Here is a 26,893-nt window from a genome sequence, read left to right as displayed (position 1 = left end):
ATGTATCCTAAATTTCTCTCAATATCATCTCATGAGAAGTAGAATAGATGCCGTAAGAGACACACGATGCCATTTTCAAAATCGCTAGCACAGGATGACTGCATATTTAGAATTTCACCTTCAGAAGTTAAGATCATACCAAATTGTAAATGCACAGTCTTTTGTAAAAATAACAAGCAGATTACTTGAATTTTAAAAGTCTCCATAATAATAAAAAATTCTCTATTTCTTACATTATAATGCCAGGGGGATATACTTAAGTTACATACATGCACTTCCATTGAGAAATAGTTTAAGGACAAGATGTTAAAATACAGCATCTATTCAGGAAAGAAAGTCTAGAATGCCCAGTACAGCATGCATAAAAGGGAAATGTGACGTGCAGCTGACTACTCAGAACACAACATTACAAAATTACCTTGCAGAGCATGACCCAGCAAAGCATCAAGTTCAGGATTTAACTCAGCTTTTTCTTTTAGCATATGAAACAGCAGTTGGTTTTGAGTAGCACTAGTAATTTCTGTCTGTTTAAGGCGTCCCTCAAGAACTTTGATCTGAGCTTCTTTCTGAGCTGCTTGGAGACCCTGAGAGAGAAAAAGAAAGAAAAAGATGACAAATGCTTTATGACAACTCTTTTGTTACAAAATTAGAATTTCTAGAACTTTTTAAAAACTACAAACACTGTACATTGTAACCTTCCTCTCACATCCTAAAGATCATGTATCAACTAAAGGTCTTTTAAAATTTTTTTAAGAGACTTCTTAAGCATTCATTTGACTCTGCCTTGTACATATTAATCTAGTGGCTAAGTTGGATGTGTCTCCCAAGTACAATTCCTAGATCCTTTACATTTATTAAAGCGTAGTAAGTATCTAAAAATCAACACCTCCATTTTCATAACTATGTACTTTTTAAAAATTAATTGCTACTTATTATACTCTATAACAAACAGCTGCAAAAATTCCCACAAACCCAACCAACACCAGAACTATAATCTCTCCTATAGAACCACTCGTTTGACTTTCAGTTTCTGCTGAAAGATCTCATGGTCTAACCTGAGAAAATCCATTTTGTGGAAACTTACCTAGACCTATGGATTCATGGGATTTTTTTTAGTTCTAGAAAATGTAGTCAAGGAAATTTACAGAGATGGTTTCCAAATAGAAGAAACAGTAGGGGGAAAGGAATGTACAACATGTCTTCTCAAAGACTTGTAGGATAACAGAGGACTTCAAGTGCTGGCACTTGAGAAAGAATTGTAGTACTATGGTCTTACACATTATATTCTGATTTTATCATGAACCTAAGCAACGTATCAATAGACACATTTTGCACGTGGAAACAAACAGTGGATTAGACAGTAGGCATGACCAGTTTTGCAAGAAAATGTACCTTCATTTTTTCTACAATTTAATTACTTATCAGAAAGAGGAAAAAAAAGCCCTCACATAATGAAGCTTTTTATCATGGTAAGAAGAAATTTTTAACAGAATAAATCAGAGGCACTTCTTTCAGAACTCTGCTGCAAGGCATCAGATATCCATTTCAGACCTTGAGTGGCTTGAAAAAAAAAAAATCAAGATTGAAATTTGCAGAAGTCAATGTGCTTGTGGGAGCTTTCCCTTTTATTTATCTATTTTTAAATTTAAAAATAATAATAAAAAAAGAACACAAGCTTTTGATTACCTGCATAATGATAAATCAGGGATGCAAAAAAAGAACAGAAAATTCAGTCAGTGGAAGTGACCCAAATCCCATTTCAATAATCTCAAAATCTTTCATTTCATAGAATCATAGAATCGTAGTATCCTAGGGGTTGGAAGGGACCTCAAAAGATCATCTAGTCCAACCCCCCTGCCAGAGCAGGGTCACCTAGAGTACATCACACAGGAACGCATCCAGGTGGGTTTTGAATGTCTCCAGTGAGGGAGATTTGATTCAGTGACACTGATTATTGCCTTTAAACAGAAAGAAAAGCAGCAGCACAGGGTTATGAACTGCCAAATACTAATTTTAAAAGTGTTACTCCCCAAGGCTTTCAGAAAAAGCCCATATTGCTGTACTTAAAAGTAGAAGTCTGATTACAGCATGCTACACATCAGTATATTTTAAAGGCTCGTATTTTAAAGGAATTGTCTGAGCCAGTGTTTAAAAACAAGATCCTGAGTATTCTGGAGCTTGTTGAAAAACACTGAAGGACATTATTGGTCTGATTACGAAAAGCTAGTGTTCTTATAAAAACAACATGAGGTAACAAGTGAAGTAGGCTCTACTAGGGGTTGAAAAACAGGTTGAAGGCAACAATGGGGCCTTCACACTGAGCACCAGCGTGACTCAGTAACACTGACCACCTTTGCTTTGTCTGGCTTACTTTTTCCAGGTATAAATTCACATTAATTAGTCTTTATGTCAGCACAGCTCTGCTCCTGGTACATGGCAGTGTCTGGGCACACATTTTACTTAATGCATTACCTTATTGATACCCATTGTGAGGAAGTGATCAAGCAGATATCGAGCTTCTGTCAAAGTGCAGGCATTTATCACTGCTGTCACGTCCCAGGTCTCTCCTTCTTCCTACGTGGGCAACAGTCAGATAGTGAAAAAATGCATTTTTATTTTTATTTTTTTAATTCGTTGTATTTATCATAGAAAATAGAAACAGTGAAGATGCTGCAATATCGCCCAGTTTATCCTCATGGTATCTCTAAACCATGTATGACAGATTTTTTCCAAACTATCACCAAAACACCCCAGAGTACAGACTCTGAAGCCTTCCCAGTCTCTTTCTGTGCTTCAGTTCCTTTCCTATTAGAAAGCTCTTGTCCACCTCCATCTCTTACCTCATATTTCTACAAGCTAAGCTATTCACAGTGAATCCAAAAATTAATGTATTTTTTCACTCTCTGTAGCCTCCATGCATTTGAAGACTTCTTCCCCTAGTCTTTTCCTCCTTTTTCTGGTGATTATTCTCAGTCAGTATTAAGCACTCTGGTACCCTTAAGAATTATTAAGCCTTGTGTGTTCACTACTTCCTTACTGGTGAAGTCCTGTAACCTTGCACCATGCTGTCTGAAATTCAAGAAACCCTGATGAGAGTAAAATAGTACAAGGTGCTGGCGATGTAACATGCATTAAAGCACAGATTAACCCAAGGTGGGAGAGGAAGAACTCAGCCACTGCCATATAAAAATACTGGTAAGTATTACAGTAGAGACTGCATGCTGCCATGTGTCAAGAGACCTAGGACACTGTATGTGGTAGATTCTTCCAGCATGGGATGAGGCATGTTGTAGGAGTTTTCACATTTGGATTTCACTGCTTTTGGTAATATTCAAATATACTTCCAAGTGTAAAAGAAGATTTCCCTTTACTAATTTATTATTTGAAGAATCAACCTTAAATAAGCATCTTGGCCTGAAAAGGCTCTTTAGAAAGCCTGGTTCATAATTGAAAATATACTAAAAATGCCATAAATTGTTTATATAAATTCTTACCTACAAAATTCCTTGAATATATCTGAATTATACAAAAACAACACAAGGAAGTGGAAGCATACCAACAGCTACAGGAAAATTATACAAGCTGTTGGCTTTCAATCTCACAAATTATGTTAATTTAATACCAGCAGAATAGAAAACATCAGCTTTGACACTTACATGCTTTCCAGTTTTAACTTGCATTACATTATTGACACCTAAGCTCAGATCAGAACGTTCAGTTGTATAAATACTCTTTATTTCAGACTTCACACAAGTTTTCACCAATTTTTATTTCCTGGTTCAATAATTCTAAGGTCAAAATAAAATTCATTTCCAAATGAGAACATTTCCAAGGCTAACACAGTTGCTTTTTTCTTTTCTGTATTTTAACCTTTTTACATTAATGTTTGACCTACCTTTGCTTCTTCCATTTGCATAATGTTTGCTTGGCAGTCAGAAATGCTGTCATTAATGTAGTCTATATTCGCAGTTAGGGATTCCATCTCTTCATTTATGTTTTGGACATTTCTGTCTGCTTCACTGCTACCCCCATCCTTGATGAGCTTCTCCCTCCTCTTTGAAAGCTTTTCTCTTCTTTTTGTAAGCTCTTCACGTTGCTATTTTCCACAAAGACATAGTTTTACATAAAAAGGAATCAGTAAACAAGGCATTTAAGCACCTTTTTGTTTTGTTCTCCTTTTCTTGTTATACTTCAACTAACATATCATGATTTCTACATGAAAAAGTTATACAGGTGAATATATTTATATTTACATTATTCCATTACTGTGCTTTTTATTTCTTACTAAGGATAGCAATTCTATGATCCAAATGCTTACTGGAGTTGTTCAGGGCTTTTTCGTTGACTGCAATGGATTCTAATGACTTTGCCTGCACCAACATCACAGTAGGTCGTTTACAGCAAATGTAAATGCTCTGTTCTCCTTTTATTTAATATGACAACACAGCCAAAAGTGTGTAGTAGATCACCCACCGTAAGTAATCTGTTCATATCTGCCTCCATGTTGGAAATGGTCATTCTCTGCATGATGATGTCAGTCACTCTGCGTTCCAGCAGCTGCCACTTCATCCTAGCTGCCCTTGAGGAGTAAACTCTGCTTGTCACTGCTTTCCGCTGGTACTTCTTGCTGTGATAAATTCAAGAAAAACATACAGCTAAGCCTGAAGTAGCCCAATTACACATTCGATTGCAGAAATGATCAGGCCAGAATATTTTTCACTGACAACTTAGAAAATTTCTTCCTGAATTTCTTCCAGTTTTTCACAGCACCACACAGCTACCTGAACCTACCAGCCCTGAACTCTACTGCGCTCTAATATATTGCATTTTAAAAAGAATATCAAACAGTGTGGCATCTTGTGCCATGCACCATTGAAACTGAATGCTGCCTAAGAGTTGGTCCCTGTTTAATAAGGGGATCTACTTCACAGTATGGTGGAAGACCACCAATAAACCCAGCACATTAAATTGTGTTTATCAGCAACTGTTTATTTGTATTTCAGAACACGGCAGGTATTGGACCACCAAGGGCATTTCTCTCGCAGAGTAGATTAGCTGGATTTTGAAATGTTGGGGTTTCTTCATGTGACTTGTTCTTAAACATAGTTTTCTGTTATTCCACACTGTCTTAAACCCACCAAACTCAAACTGCATTTGACAGTGGTAAAATGCCCACCTTATGAACATTACAGGACAGCAGTTGAAAATATAGCAACTACTGCAATAAGTATCATAATGAGATTATAAACTAGAAAGTCCATGGAATTTTCAGTTCTCTGGTGAGTGCTGAAGAGTTCTAATCCTTACCCTGTTCCATTTGTTGCATTTACAGGTAATGCCTGAACCCTTGCAACAGGAATTCTCATCTTCTGCTGTGCTGCTGTTCTTGAACCATCATGCTCGACTGATGAGCCAGAACTTGCTTCCTGTATAGGATGATCAGGCAGGCTCAGCTTTCGACCTACTTTTCCTGCCACTTTATCAGACAGAGGCCTCACTTGCCGACGAAGGGCTGTAACCTGAAACAGAGTGCAGAGACTCCGTTACCTCTCCCCAAAACTGAGTCCTAAGTTACAGCCACACAGTATAATTCTGTTTTCAAATATGCATCGTTTTACCACAATACCTCTTCAGTTTTGCGACGTAAGATAACTTCTTGATTTCTTTTCTGAGCTTCCAGAAGCTTGAGCTGATGCTGTGAAAAAATACAAGCAGTACATGATATTTTTTATGTTATCTGTCTTAAGACTGTATTGTATTAAAAATAAGTCCTTTACACATTAATACAAGTTTGCAAAACTCTTGTGACATGAAGTGGTTGAGTCACAATTGCTTCTTGCTCATTCTAATGCAGAAGTAAAATAAGTGTTTCACTATATCAATTCTCTATCAAAATAAATATTTGCATGCAAAAAAAATGTTAACAACAGATTCATTAATAAAATAATACTGATATACATATTCAATAGGCCTTCTATTTTCTGTTGCACTTTTAACCTGAAGCTACGAACTGATTATCATAGAAGTCAAACCAATTAACGTGCATCTTGACCAGTGACAATATACAGGTACACGCCTGCCTCAGTGCAGGCATACACACACAGAGTGTGCCTACAAGCAGATACACGTCATGACAATAGATGCTAATTCCAAATGAAAGCTCTTATCCATGAAATCACCTCTCGTTTGCGTTGCTCCTTTTTAAGCTGTGCAATCTCCCTATTTCTTCTAGATTCAGTCATTCTAGCTTTCTCCTGCTCTTCTTTCATTTGCTTCATCAGGCGAACCTGTAAAGAAGTCAGCACTCAGAAAAGCTGCTCACAATGAAGTGCTGCTCCCTGCCCCCACTCAGCTTCTTCTTCAAATTTCCATCTTCCAGAATATTATACACTTCTAGCAATTAACCTCCTCTCTCCAAGGTGTCTTCTTCACTCATTGCTGAATAACAGCTAAGAAGCAGTTCAAGCTTCTCCATTTTTGATACTGTAATTTCTGTTCATTAATCCTAAAAGCCACTCCTCTTCCCCAGGAAGAGTCTAGTCTTCATACTTCTAGCCTAGTTTTCAGACTTCTGAGCAACTTACAGCAAGAACAGGGTTATCTGGTAGGTATTTATCCAGGAGATAACAGGATATTTCAACCCATTTTTCAGTAAACACTCATTGAACAACACTTCAACATACTGAAATATACCTTTGTTTTCTTCATTTCTGTCACCTCCTGTTGCAATTTCTTCAACTGCTTTTCGTATTGAGACTGATTTTTAAGCAATCGTGCATGTTCCTTTTGTGCTGTTTGAAGTCTCTGCAGTTCTTTATTCATGGCTTGGAGTTTCTTCTCGTATTCTGACTTGATTTTTTTTGCCTTTTCTTCTGAATAGGTCTCTACAGAACCTAGAGCAAAAGGAGAATTCTTAATCTGCTTTTATTCAGGGTAATAATCTGCTTTGACAGTGACAGCAGATGACTGCTTCCTCTGCATTTATCCTTATCTGCAATATCTTTGAAAATTTTAATTTGTCTCTAGCTGTTGTCATCTGCTTCAAACTTTCCACCTAGTATGTCTTCTTGGATAAGAGATCAAGTTTTAACACTTTCCTTCTGATTTTTTGTGCTAGACAACAAATACACGAGTACATGAAGACTCAGATACACACATGCTTGTTCACACATATTTGCACAGATTATAACAGTCCCAAGAGCCATCAAGGCTTGTATCCCTTTTCTGGCACAAAGGGAAAATCTAAGGAATAATAAGAGAACAGCAAAAGCATATAAATTATATAAACATAAAACATGTATAGTGTATTTTTAAAAACAAACAAAATACTTCCCTGCAGCACAGTCCCAAAGTTAACAATTTGTAGCTTAGGAATTCCTAAGGCAGTTAGTTTTTCATCTCAATACAATCACATGTTCAAAGTCTGGTCAGTAAAACAACTCTGCAAGGCCAATGATCATAGTTCTTATTTTTATGCCAATCAAAAGAAAGGGAGGAGAGATGAGTGGGAAAGTACTTTTAATTCAGGAACTCTCTCAAGGACTACGTTAAAATGAAAGCTCCTAGAAAACCTAAAATACTTATTCAACCAAATCAAATACCTGATAGTAGAAGTATCTTTTTAAAAAACCTCTTCAAATCTAGTATAAACTAGAATGAGTAAAGTATAGTTCACTGGAATTATGACTAAAAAAATATTGAAGTTTTCTGCAATTTCTTACCCCATATGAAAAAGAAAGTGAGAGAAATAACAAACAATTTTAATATCTTACACAACATCTAGATTTGAATGATTTTGTACTTCTTACCCAAGTTTTGGAGAACCTGATCTCTTTCAAGCTGAGTGTCTCGAATCTTATGTTGTAGCATCATTAGTTTCTCTTCATATTGTTTCTTCAGTGTTTGCAACCTTCGCTGGCTGTTCTCTAACTCATCTATCAGCTTCTGCTTAATGGCTATTTCACAGGTGATATTTGCCAAGTCTGCCTGGTAATTTTCTAAAATAACAAGATTTAAGTAATTAAAAATCAAGATTTCTGTTAAAGTGATAGTGAGGATCACATAACTATAGATACCTCCTATGATGTTAGTGCCATTTCCTGACATATAAATTGTGCATAGGAGAATTCTACACACAGCACAATGCAGCAAGCAAAAGTATTATCTGCAATTAATTATATTCTCCTCCCTAAACACTCTCCCCATCCCAGAACTGGGAAAGAGGCAGGTGTCTCATTGGATAACAGTTGTGTTGTAATTCCTCACATTCAGATCTCAACATCAGCACTCTCTCCTTGCCTATACAAAAGCTGCACAGGCTGAGAGACTTCAGTAGCATCTCAGGGCTGGAGAATAACTGTAATTCATAAAAACAGATTATAGGTGGAAAATATGACTGCGAGCAGGCTCCAGGGGGAGCTTTTCCCTTCTCTAGCTCTTCAAAAACAGCAAAAATTCTAAGAGAGGAGTCTCTTCAATCGTGGAAGTAAAACAGTGAAGGGAATGAGAAAAATAAGGGGAAAAAAAAGAAAAAGGACTAACTCGCATGCTAAGTTTATAAAAGTTGAAAAAATTTCTTTAGTCAATTATGTCCCTTTTTGGCTTAAGATTATGTGCTCCTGAATACAGATATCAGTTGTGGGTTTTTTTGGGGGGGTGGGGGCAGGGGTGATGTAGGGCAGGGATGGTTCTGCAGCTCCTGATAATAGTTTGTGTGACGCTCAGACATAAAGAAATCAACAGACTTGTTTTTTCCATTTGGCCCAACTCACATGAGAGAAGTGCTGTTGATGTCAGTCTCTGATTCTAGCAGTCCTAATTTGCATACCACACATAAGCCAGTTGTTAGTGCATTTACATAAAGCCACAGCCCCTAAAAATAAGGAATGCTAACAGATTTTCAGCCTTTCAAAATTAAATTCTACCCATTTCCAGATTAGCTGAATGGAAGCTATTACTTTGATGTTTAGTCCTAAAACATAAAAATAGGCCAGTACTTAAACCTTACACTTTGGATAACCTAACTAAGGAAGAAACATATTATCAAACACCTGATGGCCTCTCGTCAATTTTAATGCCAGTACAAGGACACCTGACCAGATGTACATTGCACATTTTAACACCATAACCAAAAAATAGTATACTCAACATACAGTCCACAGAGAATGAAGAACAGGGGGTTGGCAGCACACTATCTTGCCTACTAAAACCCAAGGAGTGACAGGCAGTATTTGTAAAATTCTACAAAATATCACCTTTCTCATCAGAATCAGAATCTGATTCATCTGAGCTTTCAACAACTTCCATGTCATCTTCATCCTCATCATCTTCTTCTTCTTCATCCTCATGGTCGCTTACATCCTGGATTTCCTCCTACAAAACATATGAAATAGAAAGATATTAAGCATGCCCATACCTTTAGATCCCACTCACTTATGACTGCATTCACCTTACCCACTCCTAATCTCATTTCTATAACTCTATAAACGTTTAAACAGATAATGAACAAATGAACCAAGCATCTCTAAATACTTACTGCTTCCACTTCATTATTCTCTCTCTCTGATGTGCCTTTTTCGTCTCTCTTCTCCTGTTCATTATCTGTGTTGTCTTCTTTAACACTAGCAGAAGAGGCACAGATACAAAATATTCACAAACTGAAATAGCATGTGCTTCCCATCCCCCAAACCAGTAAGTTGTAATTCCAAATAAAGATGAAAACCAAGGTGTAGTAAGCCAAAAGTGTTGGGCATGGGTAAAACACAACTTCCAACCTCCCACAGAGAGTAAAATAGTGCTTAATTACTCTTAATCTTAGCTTCCAAAATAATATTTATGATAAGCACATTGTTTCAGAACATATTGCACAACTAGGACAATCAGAATATACCTCTACAGCACTACTAATTTTGCATGGAAGTTGCAGTGTACGCAGAATAGCTTTTACAGAACGAAGAACATTGTGTGCAGGTACAACATACATTGCAGGTATTGCTACACTCTCAAGCTATAACAGAGCCTTTTGTGCTTACAATCATCTGAATATTTATGCATAAGCCTTAAACAGTAATCTAACTTATCACACTATAACTATACACTTTTAATCAGTTATCTACTTTGACATCAAGGGAATGCTCAATATAGGCCTTGATACAAAAACTAGGAGTTGAAAAATACTGATTTTAAGCAAATTACAACAGTTTTTTTTCTTTGTTCTGATTTAAACATTTGGTGTATAGGCTATTAGGAGAAGTCTTAATGTTTTTAAGTGCACATTTGAGACATCAAATGCACATATAAAATGAAAAAAATCAATAGCACTCAGCACATGGTTATGGATTGAAACTCAGTTTCTCTATCACTACAGGTGCAAAACCCAAACCACCCCAATAGGTGGGAAATCACAATAGAACAGGACTAGACATCATGGTGGATAACAGAAAAAAATGTGGTCAGGATTGTATAATGTAGAATCCACCTCACCTAACCTCAGCTGCATAAAAGTTTGGCAAGTTATGTGCTGTCACTGAACAGGCAGGGCAACTAGAAATATACATCTTCCTCCACTGACACCAAAAATTGCTCAGACTCAAGGTCTAACTCTTGGACAAATCCAATACTCACTGCAGTGATGAGACATCTTCAGTAAATTCGAGACACTATAGTTTGGCAAGTGACACCTAAAAGCCACCTTTGAAACAGTTCTACTCTAAACAGTACCAGTTAAGTGGCAGTGCTTCTATGCACATACAACTTTTTTATATACTATTTTTTAACCTGTTCAGTGCCAACTCGTTCCTTCTGCCCCACTCATCACCAGTGAAAGCAAATCCAGGTTCCACTGACCATGTGCAAGGCCAAAAGCTTTTGCCTGGACCATCTGAATCTGCAGCAGCTGGCAAAGCTGGAAGGAAAAAGCCTAACTAGATTTGTACAGAAAAAAAATGCCAAAAAAGGAACACTGAGCCACGCAATCTCATTACCACAGATCCTCATCTCATACAATCCACAAAATGCTCTGCTTTATGTTGGTTGATAAACCTAAACTAGAACAGATTTTAGCTGCAATCTTAATGCAGATTGAAGCAAATTCCCAGTTTCCTTTCTGCCTGCACACAAGATGGAGGCTCAGCACTACAGAGAATATGTATCTGCCTAAAAAAGAGGAGAGACAGGAAAAAGGCAAGCCAGCAGCTCTCCCAGGCAGAACTGTACTGCTTAATTTGTGTGCTGATCTGCAGATTCACATCATCTGCATTAATTCAGTAGGGATCATTTTATACTGAAGTAGGCAGCTGAAAAATAAAAGCTCAGTTACTTGCGTTTTTAATGACAGTATATTCCTCTTTTTAGAGCCCTTAACTTAATTGCTTTCTATGACTAACTGCTTCATCTACTGCTTTGGCTAAAACTGAACAGAAGGAATGGTCAAGGCTACAGTCACATGCTTTCAAAAGTAAAAGAAGCAACTTAACTGAGGTGTGATGGTCTAAGACCTTCTTGGTCTCATGTGCCAAAATTATTATTGTCGCACACTGCTTGCTTGACATATCTCACCATATGAGCTACTATGCCTTCCTCCTGCCTTTCATTCCATTCAGACCATGGAAGAAAGAAATCTGCTTAATTCTACAGCAATTCCCAAAGGCACCATCTCCCCACAAATGCTTCCTCAACACTCTCCCAGAGTCAACCTCAACTGCACAACAGAGGTTTCTTCCAGTTAAAACACTTGTTGAAAGTGAAAACACAGGAAAGAAAGTTTGAAAAGTGACATGATCTACTCTTGGAAATACCTAAGAATCTGCCCAATGTCTTTTCATGTATGACAATCAGTTAATTGAAATGACAGGTAATTAAAAACCTTGGAAATATTCCAACCTTCTTTCTTCTTGAATGCTTTCCTCAAGTTTCTGTAGCCTTCAAAAGCACGAGGTACAGTATTGGAAGGCCAAGCCAATGAAGGACAAACCAGACAGTGAAAAGCAAAAGTGATAAGAAGGTAAAAAAAATGATATATGAGCTTGTGAAGTTTAAAATGAAATTTTAAAAGATACCATCAAGAGACAACAAGTAGTAAAAAGGCAATACATTTTGCACAGTTGGAAAGTAAATAGAAAACAAAGAAGCAGCATTTGTAGGTTAACTAATTTGTCACTCTCAGCAACTCAAATTACTCAGCAATTCAAATTACACTTAGGAAGATGTTTTAGATATAGACAACATATTTCACTTTGAGAATTATTTCAGCATGGATTAAAAAAATCTCTGAATTCTAGAAAAAGCTCTCTTGGCAGTAAAATACCAAAAACTGCAAGAAGTACTGCCATTGAACTGAAGCTATATATTCTCAGAAAAAAACCCACAACAATGCACTAAGTTTTATATGAGCTGATACCATATTGCAATATAAAATAGTAATGAGACATTTTTAGTAGTAATATTTACATCATATATTCTGAATATAATTAATACAAAATATTCAAACTGCATTTCATTTTTTTGTTTGGGGTTTTGCTGCTTGCTTTTTTATTAAAAACAGAAAATTGCAGTTTCTTTTTCTGGGATTCAAAAAGTACATGTCAATTATTGCTTGTTATTTTTTTAAAAGTTAACAAAAAACATGCATCAGAAGCAATGAGATGGGCAAAGTGTTAGTATTTTTACTTGTACTTTTTCCGGTTGAACAAATGTGGATGTATCAGCAAAGAAATGTCTACATGACTTATCTAAGTGCAGAGATGACAAATTTCAACAACTACTGAAATTCTTCTTGTTCCCATTCTGAAAAAGTTTAGAGCAAGACCTTTAGCTGCCTTCTCACCTTATGCTGCCTGCCATCTTCCTTCAGTATCAGCTAGGAGCTAACATGTTGAGCCCCAGCAATTTTATCACAAGTTAGTTTAATAAAAGGTTAGGGAAGTCAAAAAACAATAATCAAAAAAGGTAACCAGGCATGTAAGTCTGACTAACAATTGAAAGGGACATGGGAGGTTTGCTCAGGGGCTTCTGGTGAATAGGTCACACTGTGGGACACTCCAGTCAAGCATATTTCAGTAGCCAAAATATGACTGTTGTGCAAATTGTTTCTGATAAACTTTGTGATAGAGGCTTATTAAAGGCTACAGATACATAGCAGTACATACCTGCTGCTCATTCAGAAACTGGCTCTTAGATCTTCAGGCTAGCTCACAATTAAGTTAAGTAGCATGTATTTAAAATTATGCACCTTTCATCATACTAATCCATAACCAGGAAAAAAACAGATGACAAAAGATAGTAGATGGGGCAGAACTAGGAACTAGGCCTACCAATCCCATTTTAATAAGAAAATGCTAGCTAGAACAGCAACCCTAGAAGAGTACAGTAAAAGCAGTTAAATGCCTGTAGAAGACAGAATTAAAGCAAAGAATCCCTACCAAACGAGCAGGGTAAATCGTCCCTTTGAAATACATTAGCATATCCATTGTCAATTCCTGAAATTTCAATAGAATGATAATTCAGGATATATCTGAACACAGATATGAACACAGTCTGAACACAGACTTTGTATTTCATTAATTAGATAGAACCACTCTGCAGGTAACAGCTATGACTGGCTAGCTGCATAACTCATCATCTCTAACATTTCTTAGCTTCTAAGGAATTTTTCTCCTAACATACGCAGCTTCGAAATTTATAAATATTTATTACACAGCAGTCCACAGATAGGCCAGTAGATAGATCCAAATCTTACCAGCACTATGAGAAGTATGATTTCATTCTGTAGAATGCAAGACCCACTTTAAGATGGAGTCTGGACAATCAAGATGTCTGCTCCAACTTCGATTTTTCTATGGTTCTCTAATGCTATAACAATAGGTTAGAAAACTGATCTCAAATATAGTTTCCAGCAGGTAGTTCCCACTTCTGGATCAGGTAAGTTGACTATCCCATTCACATGATTATTGCCCTGGTGTGAGCAACTGTGACTGGACACAGAAGCTTCTTTTTCAGAAAAACAAAGAAACCAACCAAAAAAAACACCAAACCAAAACACAATATGAACAACTGTGTTTTACTACTCTAAGTAGTGACGATCTACTACAATATATCTAGTAACATCTGTTTTCTGGCCACAATCCTGTGTGATCCCTAATATTCAGAACTCAACATAACAGTTAGTGCTCTACCTAAGCAAGTATTTAAATGTATGCATGATTTTAAAATGTGTTGAAAAACACAAACCCAAATATATTTGGTTTTGCATTCACAGTTAAACAACACATTGAAGTGTTAGGGTGAAGAAAGGCTAGGGAATTCATTCTGCTGATTTCATTTAATACCTACACCCTCCCCTCAAGTTCCTACACAAAATGTACTAAAATCCCCAGAGAAGTATAAATTAACTGAAAAATTACATGCAAAGAAAGTTATTTGAGTGTTCTTGGCAGGCAACAGTATTTGTGTGGTGAATGGATTTATACGTATAGGACCTCAAATTGCAGATATCACTTTATACTTGAACTATATTGGCCCCTCAGTTCAAAAAGGACAGGGAACTGCTCGAGAGAGTCCAGCGCAGAGCTACGAAGATGATTAAGGGAGTGGAACATCTCCCTTATGAGGAAAGGCTGAGGGAGCTGGGTCTCTTTAGCTTGGAGAAAAGGAGACTGAGGGGTGACCTCATCAATGTTTACAAATATGTAAGGGGTGAGTGTCAGGGGGACGGAGTTAGGCTTTTCTCAGTGATGACCAGTGATAGGACAAGGGGTAATGGGTGTAAATTGGAGCATAGGAAGTTCAAGGTGAATATCCGAAAAAATTTTTTTACTGTGAGAGTGACAGAGCACTGGAACAGACTGCCCAGGGAGGTTGTGGAGTCTCCCTCACTGGAGACATTCAAAACCCACCTGGATGAGTTCCTGTGTGATGTACTCTAGGTGACCCTGCTCTGGCAGGGGGGTTGGACTAGATGATCTCTCGAGGTCCCTTCCAGCCCCTAAGATTCTATGATTCTATGATTCTATATTTCAGGTTTATATTGTTTTACTTTTACTCTTAACTTGTAGAAGTCCAAAGGGCCATTAGTAGAAAAAGCAATAGATGAAGTATGGAAAATTTCAAGGAAAATTGAAAGATGGAATTCTCTAATGGAATCAAAGTCTTGGTGTACACAAACAGATCCTTGCTGTACTAATTGCTGTCTGAACAGGCATTTATATCAATGTCTATGAGCATTTTAGTAGATGTGAAGTTGGACAGACAAGAACAGCAAAGCATGATGTTGCAGAGAATTGGGAAATCTCAACTTAAAAACATTCATAAAAGCAGAAGAAAAAGCAAAAGAAGCCATTCCAAGAGCTACCAAAGAATTCCCAGCTATTCAGAATATCTTTTCTTCATAAAGCTGTTTCAGTTTTGATATACGGTAGGAAAAAAAATTTTTAATTTTTGTTTTTTAGAACTTCTGTTGAATTTCAGATATATTTAACAAAAAAATAAAAGTGTGACAATTTTTGGAGAGCATTTGTGCTTTTACCATCATGCATAATTATACAGAAAAATGATGAGAGACATTTATTCTACACATACTGCATACTTCACTGGAAGAAAAGATGCAAAAGAAAAACACCTGTAACTTCAATGTGTAAAAGGGTTTGAAGGAACAGCAGTTTTGGATTCAAACCCACACAACAACAATGAAGGAGTTTTCAAATCTCAGTGGTTAAAAAACTACACATCTTTACTCACAAAGAGAAAACAAATAGCATTATAATTCATACGCCACCTCTTTTTCCTTTTCCTTTCTTTTTTTTTCAGCTTTTCTAGATCTTTCTTGGCTATATCTAGAATTTCCATTGTCTCTTTCTCTGAAGAAAGCATAGAAGCAGAAAACGCTGACGGTCCCCCAAAGTACGTGGACCTTGTCGAAGCTCTTGACAAGTTGCGTCGAAGATTTTCATTCACTGCTTCACTTTCTAATAATTTTGCTCTTAAAAAAAAAGAAATTGTATATAATGAATCACATGTATTGCTAATGAATGAGATGTATACTCCTTAGCATCTGTAACCATAATGTGTTACATCTTCAGTTTAAAAATAAACTACAAACCAAGGTGAAGTCTCACAAAATACAAGTGCAGTAAATCCCTTGATGGCACCTATTTATACTAAGCTTATGTATGTTGTCTGTATATCATATATCCTAAGCCAGAACACGTCTGTATAAATATACACACAGATATATGTACAGATAAATCTCTGCCTACAATGTATGTATGCATACATTACATGAAAGCTATACAAAAACTCTTAACACTAGCTGGGAATAGGCCAGATAATATTTTTTTTGCATGATACACAACCAAGAAATAAAGAAATAAAAATATATAAAGTATTTCCTATTTTTTCTAACTTAAGAAGAAAGAAGATGCTTTTTTTTTTTTTTACATAGAATTGGAAAAAGTAATTGCTCAGTACTATCCTTTATATACAAAGTTAAGAAGTTATAAAACAATCGTTCCAAGTCCTGCTGTCCTTTGTACAACAATATGAAGTCATCATCATTATTGAGGCAACATCGTACTTTCTTTTATATTGGCAGCTTCAGCTTTAACATTTTAATTTTTTTGTGACTGAGAGCAACACCAGATGGCCTTAGAAGCTGAAAGACCACTGACCTAAAGTAATCTCTACACAGGAAAAAGGTATTTACTTGCCAATAGTTTTAGTCTGGGTTTTTTTTGTTGTGTGGTTGGTTTTTTTTTAAAGTGAAAAACGTTCAAATACATATTATGCAAATACCTGAGATCTTCAATTTCCTTGATATAATTATGAACCATGTTGCTAATTTCTTCATTTCCTTCTCCTTTGAAGGACAGAGAGATAGGGTGCAGGGGAAAAAAAGATTGAGAAACGATTGTAACTATGAATACTTGAATACAGCTACTAGCTGTACCAGCAAAGAGAAACAGTTATATGGGCTACACATTGAGATCTTATCTGATTTGTAAAATCTATTTTCTCCTTAAGCTGCAATAAGTTTTTCCTTCCCCCATGTATTATGGCCAGGATTATTACAAGTAACTTTTTTTATTTAATTTGTTTTCCATATTAGCACCTTTTAACAACACCTGTACCATAAATCAAAAGTAGCCTGACAAACAGTCCACAAAAAAAACCAATTTAGTCATGGTGCACCAACTGGTTGATCATTCTGTGAGGTGAAATGCAAGCCAACATTCATAGAATCATAGAACTATTCAGGTTGGAAAAGACCCTTGGGATCACCAAGTCCAACCATCATCCCTGCTCTACAAAGTTCTCCCCTAAACCAGATCCACCAACACCCAGGTCCTCATCCAAAGAAAATATTACGTCCATATTTAGCTAAGCATACAAGAAATTCCGAGCCAAAGGTATTATTTCACATTGGTACTTGTCCTAAATGAAGGGTCAAATCAGAGTACCAAACTACTTGTATTAACAGAAGTCTCCAGAAACAGAGGAAAGAACTAGATGGGGGCCTACCCCTGCTGAAGCAGGTCCTGCATTACTGTTAAAAGGCATCACTTGATTCCAGGGGACCCATGAAGCAAGAACATATAAGTGATTTTAAGTTCATAAACTTCTTAAGCTGTTTACACACGTGCACAACACACCCACGGCATACCTGCTCTGGCCAGCACTTGGTTGGCCTGATCACTCATAAGTTGTGTTATTCTGGCTCTCAGTGCATCTATAGTCTCTTGCATTGCTTTAATTCTAACACGCAGGTTGTTGTTTTCTGTTTGCAGCATTGCATTTTCATGGAACATGTCGTTGATGCTTTCCACACCTTCTTCATCTATAATCCTTTTACCCTTACAAAAGTAAATGCATTTTATTACTAATTAAGGCTGACCTATAGATGAAAAGTTTTTAACAGAGCAAAGGCAACCCCCAAATTATTTGAAATTCCAAGTAGCACTCATAGCAAAAGACAATGTTCTCTCAAAAATTTTAAAATAATGAATAAATGGATGGTTCTTCATAAAAGTCAGGATATTATCTCAAGGATAACAGAGGATGAGGACACTCACATTTACTGTTGAAAACATTTGTTTAAAATTTCAGGAAGGAAGTGCTATTGTGTAGTATGAGTATTCACCTTATGGAAATTAAAATGCATTTTTAAAACAAATTGTCTTAGTAGTCTAGTAAGATTTTAAAAGCAACGCACAGTAACTGTACACATTCATTTATGTGCCTAAACTGTGGTCATTTTTCCTTTGGAAGTGACTATTTCTCACTGCTGAACATGACAAGGTCAATTTTTGCCTTTCAAAAAGCAAACACCTGTTAACGTCACTGACATTCATTGATGCCCCTTTTCTCTGGGGATGCAATCTTGGTTTTCTAAAAATGTCTAGTATAGTCACTGAAATTAGAAGTATAGTTGAGATTAGGGTTGCTATTGACATTTTTTTAGCTTATGAAGTAGAAGCAGCCAACAGAAAAAGAAGCTGTAGAGCTATAAGCATTTTAAAGCAGATGAAATCCTCAGAGGATAAACTTACTGTTTTGTATTCCATGAGTTCCATCTGCAGCCGTGTAATCTCACTGCGCAAAGCATTTATCTGTTGACTAGCCCTATCCTGATTAACCATCACCTTGTTCTTGATGTTCCGTGCCCGATTGGCATACTTTAATGTGTTCAAGGTTTCCATGAAGTCTCGATCTGAAGGGCTCACACAGGCTATCATGAGTGTTTGACTGGAAGTTAGAAACATAAGTAAGCATTTGCACATTAGAGTGGCTAGTCAGTCTTCAGGTGAAACAATAGTGACTTGTGAAAATATTCCTTGAGCTCATTCACAGTAGAAGACTCTAAACCACAAAGTTCAGCACTGTTATATTTTGTGTTACCCTAGCATAACATGGGAGATGCTTGATCATTAAATGTCCTACATGTAACATTATAAAAATGTGTAACTGGTGTTCCTAGAAAAGTTTTTCCAATTATATTCAGTCTGCCTCATCATACATAAACTGAGATTTAGGAACTTAATATCAGCCTAAAATCCCAGACAGTGATTTGGATCATGCAGTTGTCAGGACTGTCTACTCTACTTCCTGAGCTGCCTACCTACTCAATGTGAAAGTTGCCTGAATGCTCATCTTAGCTGCTCATGCATGCACAGAACTAAAGATACCCATTGTCTACCTCAGGTTCTACTGAGATCCAGACTGCCTGAATTCTCCACTGCAAGTTATCTCCTGTTGTCCAACAGAAGCCCAAAAAGCTCCTACTTACCCTTGGTACATCTGGCTATAACTGTATTTATTTGATGTTTCATAACACCACTGCTTAGAGCACATCCACAGAAAGCAGCAGGGCGTGAGCTCTAGGACCAAGAGGGCTATGAACAACCATCTTCCTTTCCGGTTGCTACAACATTCTCTAGCCATCCCATCATGGGCTATGCAGGGTGAGGAAACACTCCCCACTCCAAATGAAAGATGAAGCAGACAGATCAGCAAGAACCAGTGGGACAAGAGCCGAAAAAGGTAAAAATATTTTTTCCAGCCAAGTGGTTTCATAATTTAACGGGCATATGGAGGAAGTGGGGTCCCTTTCCTGAAGCACAATCATTTCACATCAGATGAAAACAGACTGGAGGGGACAGAACCAGAGTCCCAGCTGCAGATCATACTCAGAAGGTCCCTACATGGTCTAAATTCTCAACAGATAGGAAAAAAACCCTACATTTCATGGACTCAGTACTCCCCTGCTGGCTTTAGAGGAATTTGCTTCTCTATTGCATATTAAAGCTTACGTAGTTGCATTAGGATTAGCACACTGTACCCAGGGCCATGGAGCAGCACCTGTGTTAGGCAGACTGGATTCTGATCTTTACTTTCTATAATTTCAGAGCATGACAAACAAATTAATCCCTGTAAACCTTTGTGAGGCAAACTATTTTCTTTACTGCACACACTGGGAAACTAAGCTGGAAAGCAGAACTAGCCTGAGGCTACAAGGAAGATTCGGTTTCATCGATGCTTCCTCAGACCTCCTACATACCTTTGTGTCAGGTCTCCAAACTCCTTGAGTTTAGTCCTCAAGATAAGACCATGTGAGATTAAGAAAAAAACCGTAATTCTTCAATCAGGGCTACTTGTGCTTTCAGTTGATGTTGTGATTACTTTTGTACACCAAAGAAGACTGGTTCTGCTAGGCATCTAGTCTTGAAAATTGAACAACTTCAGCTCCATTTCCCTATATGAATTGTGTAATGGAGTTTTTTTTAAAAAAACTATTCTACTCCCTTAATTTTAGCACTTCTTTAAACTGCTCCCCTGCCCCAAAAGTTATGAAAGTTTTCATTTTTCACAAGTGTTATAAAAATCCTTTTAAAAAAGGATTCTTACTTGAATAATTCAAGAAGCTTTAAAATTTAAATTTTGCTTCAGAACTGTTACAGCATCATATTTAAAATCAGGATTATGATGAGAATAACACAGTGAGTCACTGCTTTCATCATAATTAACTTGAGACTTACTGCAGTCTAACAGGAATCACTACTAGTAAATATTTCCTAAGTATTTGCAAGAGAGAAACAATAAGGTAGTCTGTAACACTTAGGGTGGAATTTTGAAGGCTATGGAACATGCTTACAGAAATCTAATAATCTGAGTTGCCAGAAGAAAAACTACACATTCATTAAAATTTAGTTTTTCGAGACCTTTTGGTTGTCAATGCACAGATAATAAAGTATTCAAATTGTGTTAATATGTGTAATTCTTCCTTAACAGCAAGATGCTAATTTCACATGTCTCAGCATACATCACATAAATAAGTACTGGGGAGGGGCGGGAGGTGGAGTCCATAAACTTAACACCAGTCAGAAACAAGACAATTAATATATTCTGAATATCCTTGAAAATGCCTTGGGACAGCACTCTCTGTCCATCCGTTGTACACAAAACTATGCGACTGCTCATGAAGAACAGGAGGGGGAGCACTGGAGCTGTTAAGAAGGGAAAATGTTTTAGCGTCGAAATAATGTTTCAACCAAAGCGCAATTTTAGAAGTGGTTTGAAAAAATGCTCAGTAGCTAGCGTTTTTGGTATAAAAATTTACTCAAGAAATGCTATTTTTGTTTTGGTTTTGTCTTTGTTGTTTTTTGTTTTTTTTTCCAGAAAGAGCTTAGAAGAGCTATGTTCTTTATTTTTGCTATTTTTTTCATAACTCTTGAGTTTCTTCCTCCCTTTAGCACTTCTGAAAATTCTAGCTTTAATTTTACTATTTTTGTCTGGCTTTTTGCTTTTCCTCACACTGCACTGGTACAAAGTGTTACTCTAGTCCTCTCTCTGTAGATCAGAGCAACAATTTAAGAATTCTCTTACTTCTCCTTATTCTTTTGCAAAATGCCCAGAAAACTTCCTGCCCTTCTAAAAAGAGCCGTCAGCCATGGCGGATTAGAGGGATAAAACTCCTACCTTAATAAAAGATAGGCAACTACTGTCCCTTTTGTGTTTGCATATGTTAATGTTACAAATACAAAAGGTATATTACTTTAATTGATCTGTTAATGTTCGCTTAGACAAAGCTTCCAGAGACCAAAGCCTCCCTTTCTTGTCTGTGCAGTGGGTACACAGATCATGCTTGTACAAATAATTCCGGTGATACATGACTTTATTAATCTGTAATCCACCATCAGATAAGTATATGGATACACCATGCTTTGAGATTCATAACCTTTAGAAAAAGATGGCAGTGCCTGTGGTTAGCTAACTCCAAGCTCCTGTACATGGCAATTGGAGCAAACAACTAAGCGCCACTTAAAAAGAAAAAGTAACAAACAAACACTCTAAAGGGGAAACTCATCACAGCTTTAAAACTATGCTGCAATTAATAAGGCTGTAACACAATAACAAAGTTTACCATTTATGCTACCTACAATCTGAAGATGGAAAGGACTGGTCCTGGAAATGTTAACTTTTAAGTAACTTGAAGTCTCATGTCTAGCAAATCTACAATAGCACTGAAAAGAACAATGCAAAAATCCTCTTTAAAATCTTCTGCCTGTACTGCCAGCATTTTCTATTGTGACAGTAATTTATTTGGGGAACCTCCTTCTAATAAAGAGAGTGGATATTTTTTATTGTTATTCAATGTTTTCTTTCCTTTCTGAAGACTATGTGCTCATGCCCATTCACAGTTAAATACATGAAATGTTGTAGTTTTCATACCTGTTTCCCCCGAGAGAGTCTTGAAGAAGCCTTGTAAGCTTTGAATCTCTGTATGGTACATGAGTTGCCTTCTTACTTTTATCTCCCAGTGCACTTATTACATTGCCAAGTGCCAGCTATAAAACACCAAATCATATCATGCAAAAATTAGAATCAGCTCCTAAGTAGTTTTATTTTTAAAACACCTATAAACTGGAGTCTGCATGTTGTGAAAACATGAATATACTCAGGAAAATTAAAATAAAATTTAAAAAAATATCTGGAAATTTTTACATTTTACAGTAGATATCTATAAACTTTTGTGCTACCGACAATGAATGAGATGACTTCTACTCTGGTAAATGCAAGTGCTAAGTGCTTAACACAATGCGTGGGCACCACCTCTCGGTATGTCACTCACAAACTAAAGTTTGAATAGTTTCATATAACAAGCAATTCCTTTCAATTATTATTAAAGCTGATCTCTACTTCTAGGAGTAACTATATTGTTTTAAAATTAATTTCATCAATCTACTTTATACTAGATTTAGAATATGGGGCATTACTATGAAAAAACAACCACCAGAATTTACTGCCTTACAGAGATGAAAAAAAGAATGTCTAATGAAGACTGAAGCATTTAAGGCTTGATATTACATAGTCCATGCCTATATATTTTGTTGCTAAAAGAGACTAATTCGTGTTTCTAAATAGCCTAACATGTGGCTGTAAAAATATTTTAAACATGCAACTGCATGTACTTCAATCATTAAGCCAAATTAAAGAACGTTCCTCTAGATGGCACCCTTCACAGCCAGTTCTTAGTCTGGAAACTGGCCTTACTGCATCCAGCAATGGGAGAAGTGCACACACACACATCCTGTGACTGCTTTTAAGTGTTTAAAGCACTTTCAATCTGTTTCCCAAAGCTGAGGTCTGGTATTCACAGTAAAAGAAAGTTTAATGATCATGCAAAGCATTACTTTTGTCAGATTTTTTTTTTTTTTCACCTTCATGCATTCTGCATCCTATTTGTTACAGATACATCTATGTCACCTAAACCCACAAATTTCTGTCTGCTTTGTGCTTATATCCATGATTAAATTTTCTTTCTCTTCAATATAACACAAATTAGAATAACCACAGAATATAACCACTGTCTACATGGCAAGAGATTCACTAAGTTCTAGTTGCAGAATACCTCTCTGGTACTACACACTAGACCAGAAAGAGAGACATGTTTTCATGTATAAAATAAATATCTATTTCTGCATCTTTAAAAGAGAATTGCACAGTCTCCACACAGTCAAGTAGCTCAAAACAAAAAGTCATGAAACTACAAACTCCACTAATAATCATCAGCTCTACTTTTCAGTGTAGTCAATTAAAATACTTAATGTTTAATATGATACACTAAAAAAAAAAAATACATTGAGAGCCAGTGCACAGACATTATAAAATATTAAGTTATGCTATGAACAAGTTTTTAAAAATCTTTTTACTTAGTTTTCTGCCTCGGGTTGCTTCACATTCTTTCATAATTGTAAAAAAAAAACCCCAGCATTTATTGATGAATTAATTGAATTCATTGTCCCTGTTTTACATGCCCACAGTCCTTGCAAGCTACTTGTAATGTTGTCTGATTGTATGGATCTTGACATAATAAAACAATTTTTAAAAGTTAAAGGGACTCTACAATAACTTTTAAAAGTTAGGGTAACTATATTTCTCAGTAGTTTTAAGTACTACAGTTTGCTAGTTAGGGTCTCGTACAACCAAGACAATGTTAGGAAGCCAGAAAGAATCAGTATTTACTGTTACATTTCATGCTACAGCCCTTGTTCTGCATACAATGCATTCCTACTTTAGGGATTACTAAAAACAAGTAATAAAAAAAGGAAGAGAAGATGGTGCCAACAGCCTATGGAACTAAGTTTTATAGTCTTACTAGTCCACAGTTGATGGAAATTCCTTCTTTTGCCCTTTCTCCTGTAGCTCCTGTTCGCTTTAACCTTTCAGATCCTGCTAGATCAACAAAATGGAACTTGGCAGTAAGAGTTTCAAGTTCATTCATCTCAGAAGATTCAGATATCATTCTGTTATCAGTGGCATTATCCTGAAATAAAGAAGAACCCATAAAGCTTGGTAATATTTTTCACATTTACATCTATCTACTACAAAGTTCAGTCAACAATTATGTACATGAATATTTGACATGTCCACCACATTCCTTATTTGCTCATTCTCTTATAACAACAATAGTATCTCCCAAAAAACTTAGTAGTATGTACTAACATGCAATAACTTGAAGATCTAGCTTTAGCTGCACGTGAATACTCACTACTTGAAGTATGAGCTACAATTGTTTCTTGATGGAGGAAGAGAAGAATCATATATTAAAAAACTACAACTTTTCAGGAAGTTGGGCAACAAAATTTGTACCTCTCCTGGAATGCGAGTCTTTAAATCAATTTCCTTAGACAACCGATAAAAAAAACCAAAACAAACAAAAAACTCCACAAAAACCCCCATAATTCCAGTATTACCCCCAAAATTAGGAAACCCACTTTGTTCATAAACCTGCAAAATATCTGAAAGATATTTTGAATTTATACCTCTCTAATCCCCATCATCAGCTTCTCCATGGCATGATTCTTCAACTTTAAGAATTATTTTTTAAGCCAGCACTTCAGAGTTGACCAGAAAATAAGGACAGCAGAAGGAACAAGGGAGAAAGAAGAGGTTCTTTTCTCCCCCTCTCAAGTAAGCTGTAATGACTGGCACCTGACACACACCTCCATCAGTGCAGGGTATCCGCTCAGGAATGCGCTGCACTGCAGGTGGGTCCTGTAGCCTCAGCCTCTTTTCACTTGACCCAAACCTCAGCAGCTAAATCGTCTTTGTTCATTAGATAATTCCAAACTGTGGAATTTTATTTTACTCTAGGTGTAGTTAGAATATTTGCCAGGAAAGCAACACTGAATGAGAAAAATCTCTAAGTCACTTACTTCTTGACCTTCCTGATAAGATACCTACAGGGCAATTTCTACCTACTTGTTGTGGCAGCATGCAATAGGTGTGTTATATTGAGTGCATTCTGGATTTGTATAATATTCACACAGCCCAAACTACAGGCTTTATTAGGAATTTCTATCATAGAAATCATAGATTGTTCTGGTTGTTGATTTTTTTTTTATAAAAACAACAACTCAGGTATTCTGTGGCAATGATCTTTACACCCTTGGTCAGCTACTTCACAGCTCCCTTTGCAAGGGGTAATGAGTGTCTCTTCAGGCAAAACCATCTCATGGTAGTTAAACATTTCATGCTTCTTAAATTATGTCCTTTTGTAGCAGCTTCAGAAGAAAACAGGAATTGTGCCACTTCCACAAGATCAGAAGCATGGATGGTGTGAACAGTGTGAGGAGCAGTGTGTCTCTGCACTGCAGCCCTGGCTGCCTGCCCACACTGGGCATCAGCAACCAAGCACAGAGGGGACACAGCCAACACTGTCATCTGAGGAGGAGAAACTGTGTTGCCCTGGTAACAAAGGTCTCCCAAAACTGTTGTCTACAGAAACTTGAGCTGCATCTCTCCTGGCCACCCAATAATAGCTCATACTAATTTATATTCCAGGATTGTTCAAAGGCCAATGTCAGATCTAACCTCTACTCTCCTAGACACCACAGGGAAAGAAGAGGGTGCTGTCTTCACAGACTAAGGATCTAGCAATGCCCTGCTCCAGACAGTAAAATTATCTTTCTCGTATGTTCCAAGAAAAGGAGAAACAAAACACAGTTTCCCATAAGGCAGAAGGCAGTGACCTATTCCTGTAACACAAGCCTCTGTTGAAAACCTAGCAGAACCAGGCAAGAGTCCTGTTAGTGGCTCCTTCTGGGGTTGTGAGTGCACCAGCATCAGACAGCTGCTGTGCCGACAGCCAGGGACAGTTGGCAACAAAACCTTTGAGTGGGCAGTATCACCTTGCAGTGACTGAGGTACCCTGCCTGGGTGCTGAGTGTGATGTCAGTCCTTCTGAGTGAGAAAACAAGACAGTTGCCCACAACACTATTCCACAGTTTCAGAGTGGAAAACAGAAAGAAATGTTTTTAACAGGTATATAAGGCAGGGCTACATACCACAAAAGACTGGGCAGTGGCCCTCATTTTGCCTGCAAGTAATTGTTTGTAGTGTTAAAAACAACACAAAAATAACTTCCCCTCCAAAAAAAAGCATTACAAATCCAACTCACTGTTCCACATGCTTAAATATGTTATGTGTATGTTTAGCATCCTAGCCAGACATTTAGGGAGTTCACCAAAATATTTTAAAACGTCAATACCTTTTGAATAATCAGATTAAAGTCCCTCTGAAGCTTCTGTAGTTTTCAATACATGGATTGATTCAGAACTCTCCTCTTTACAAGATATACCAACAGTAGCTAACAACTGAACATCAACATGAAAAATGTTCTACAGCTTTGTGTAAATTCATAGTTTAAATTTCAGATTAAGGGCATAGACTTAACATATCCAAACCCCAAATACATATCTATTTAAAATAAATGCTAAGCTTCAAAATCAAATGCTTTTCTACTTGCTCCTTTTTGGATTTCAACACTTAATCTGGAAAATCCAAAGAGCTTCAGTTAGCCAATTGCAAACTTAAACTCACTAAGACACTTAAAAACTCTTTC

The 26,893-nt window shown here is 36.8% G+C and overlaps 1 protein-coding gene across 1 annotated transcript in view; it reads right to left on the bottom strand.

Moving 5' to 3' along the window:
• Positions 1-26,893, bottom strand: part of KIF21A (kinesin family member 21A) — a 70,045-nt gene that overhangs the window by 29,310 nt on the left and 13,842 nt on the right. The window contains exons 6-23 of the mRNA XM_009996792.1: positions 24,146-24,313; positions 22,219-22,334; positions 18,540-18,735; positions 17,654-17,843; positions 16,786-16,849; positions 15,770-15,973; positions 11,881-11,919; positions 9,536-9,620; positions 9,255-9,372; positions 7,809-7,997; positions 6,694-6,893; positions 6,180-6,287; positions 5,627-5,695; positions 5,308-5,519; positions 4,474-4,627; positions 3,896-4,096; positions 2,473-2,574; positions 419-584 (exon numbers count right to left, since the gene is read on the bottom strand). Of these exons, the coding sequence (XP_009995094.1) occupies positions 419-584; positions 2,473-2,574; positions 3,896-4,096; positions 4,474-4,627; positions 5,308-5,519; positions 5,627-5,695; positions 6,180-6,287; positions 6,694-6,893; positions 7,809-7,997; positions 9,255-9,372; positions 9,536-9,620; positions 11,881-11,919; positions 15,770-15,973; positions 16,786-16,849; positions 17,654-17,843; positions 18,540-18,735; positions 22,219-22,334; positions 24,146-24,313 (2,581 nt within the window). The remainder of the gene's footprint in view (positions 1-418; positions 585-2,472; positions 2,575-3,895; positions 4,097-4,473; positions 4,628-5,307; positions 5,520-5,626; positions 5,696-6,179; positions 6,288-6,693; positions 6,894-7,808; positions 7,998-9,254; positions 9,373-9,535; positions 9,621-11,880; positions 11,920-15,769; positions 15,974-16,785; positions 16,850-17,653; positions 17,844-18,539; positions 18,736-22,218; positions 22,335-24,145; positions 24,314-26,893) is intronic.

The sequence above is a fragment of the Chaetura pelagica genome, unplaced genomic scaffold (genome assembly GCF_000747805.2).
Source record: "Chaetura pelagica isolate M959 unplaced genomic scaffold, ChaPel_1.0 scaffold534, whole genome shotgun sequence".
Lineage (NCBI taxonomy): Eukaryota > Metazoa > Chordata > Aves > Apodiformes > Apodidae > Chaetura > Chaetura pelagica.
The sequence above is the reverse complement of the archived record's forward strand: the minus strand, read 5'-3'. Positions and strand labels throughout refer to the sequence as shown.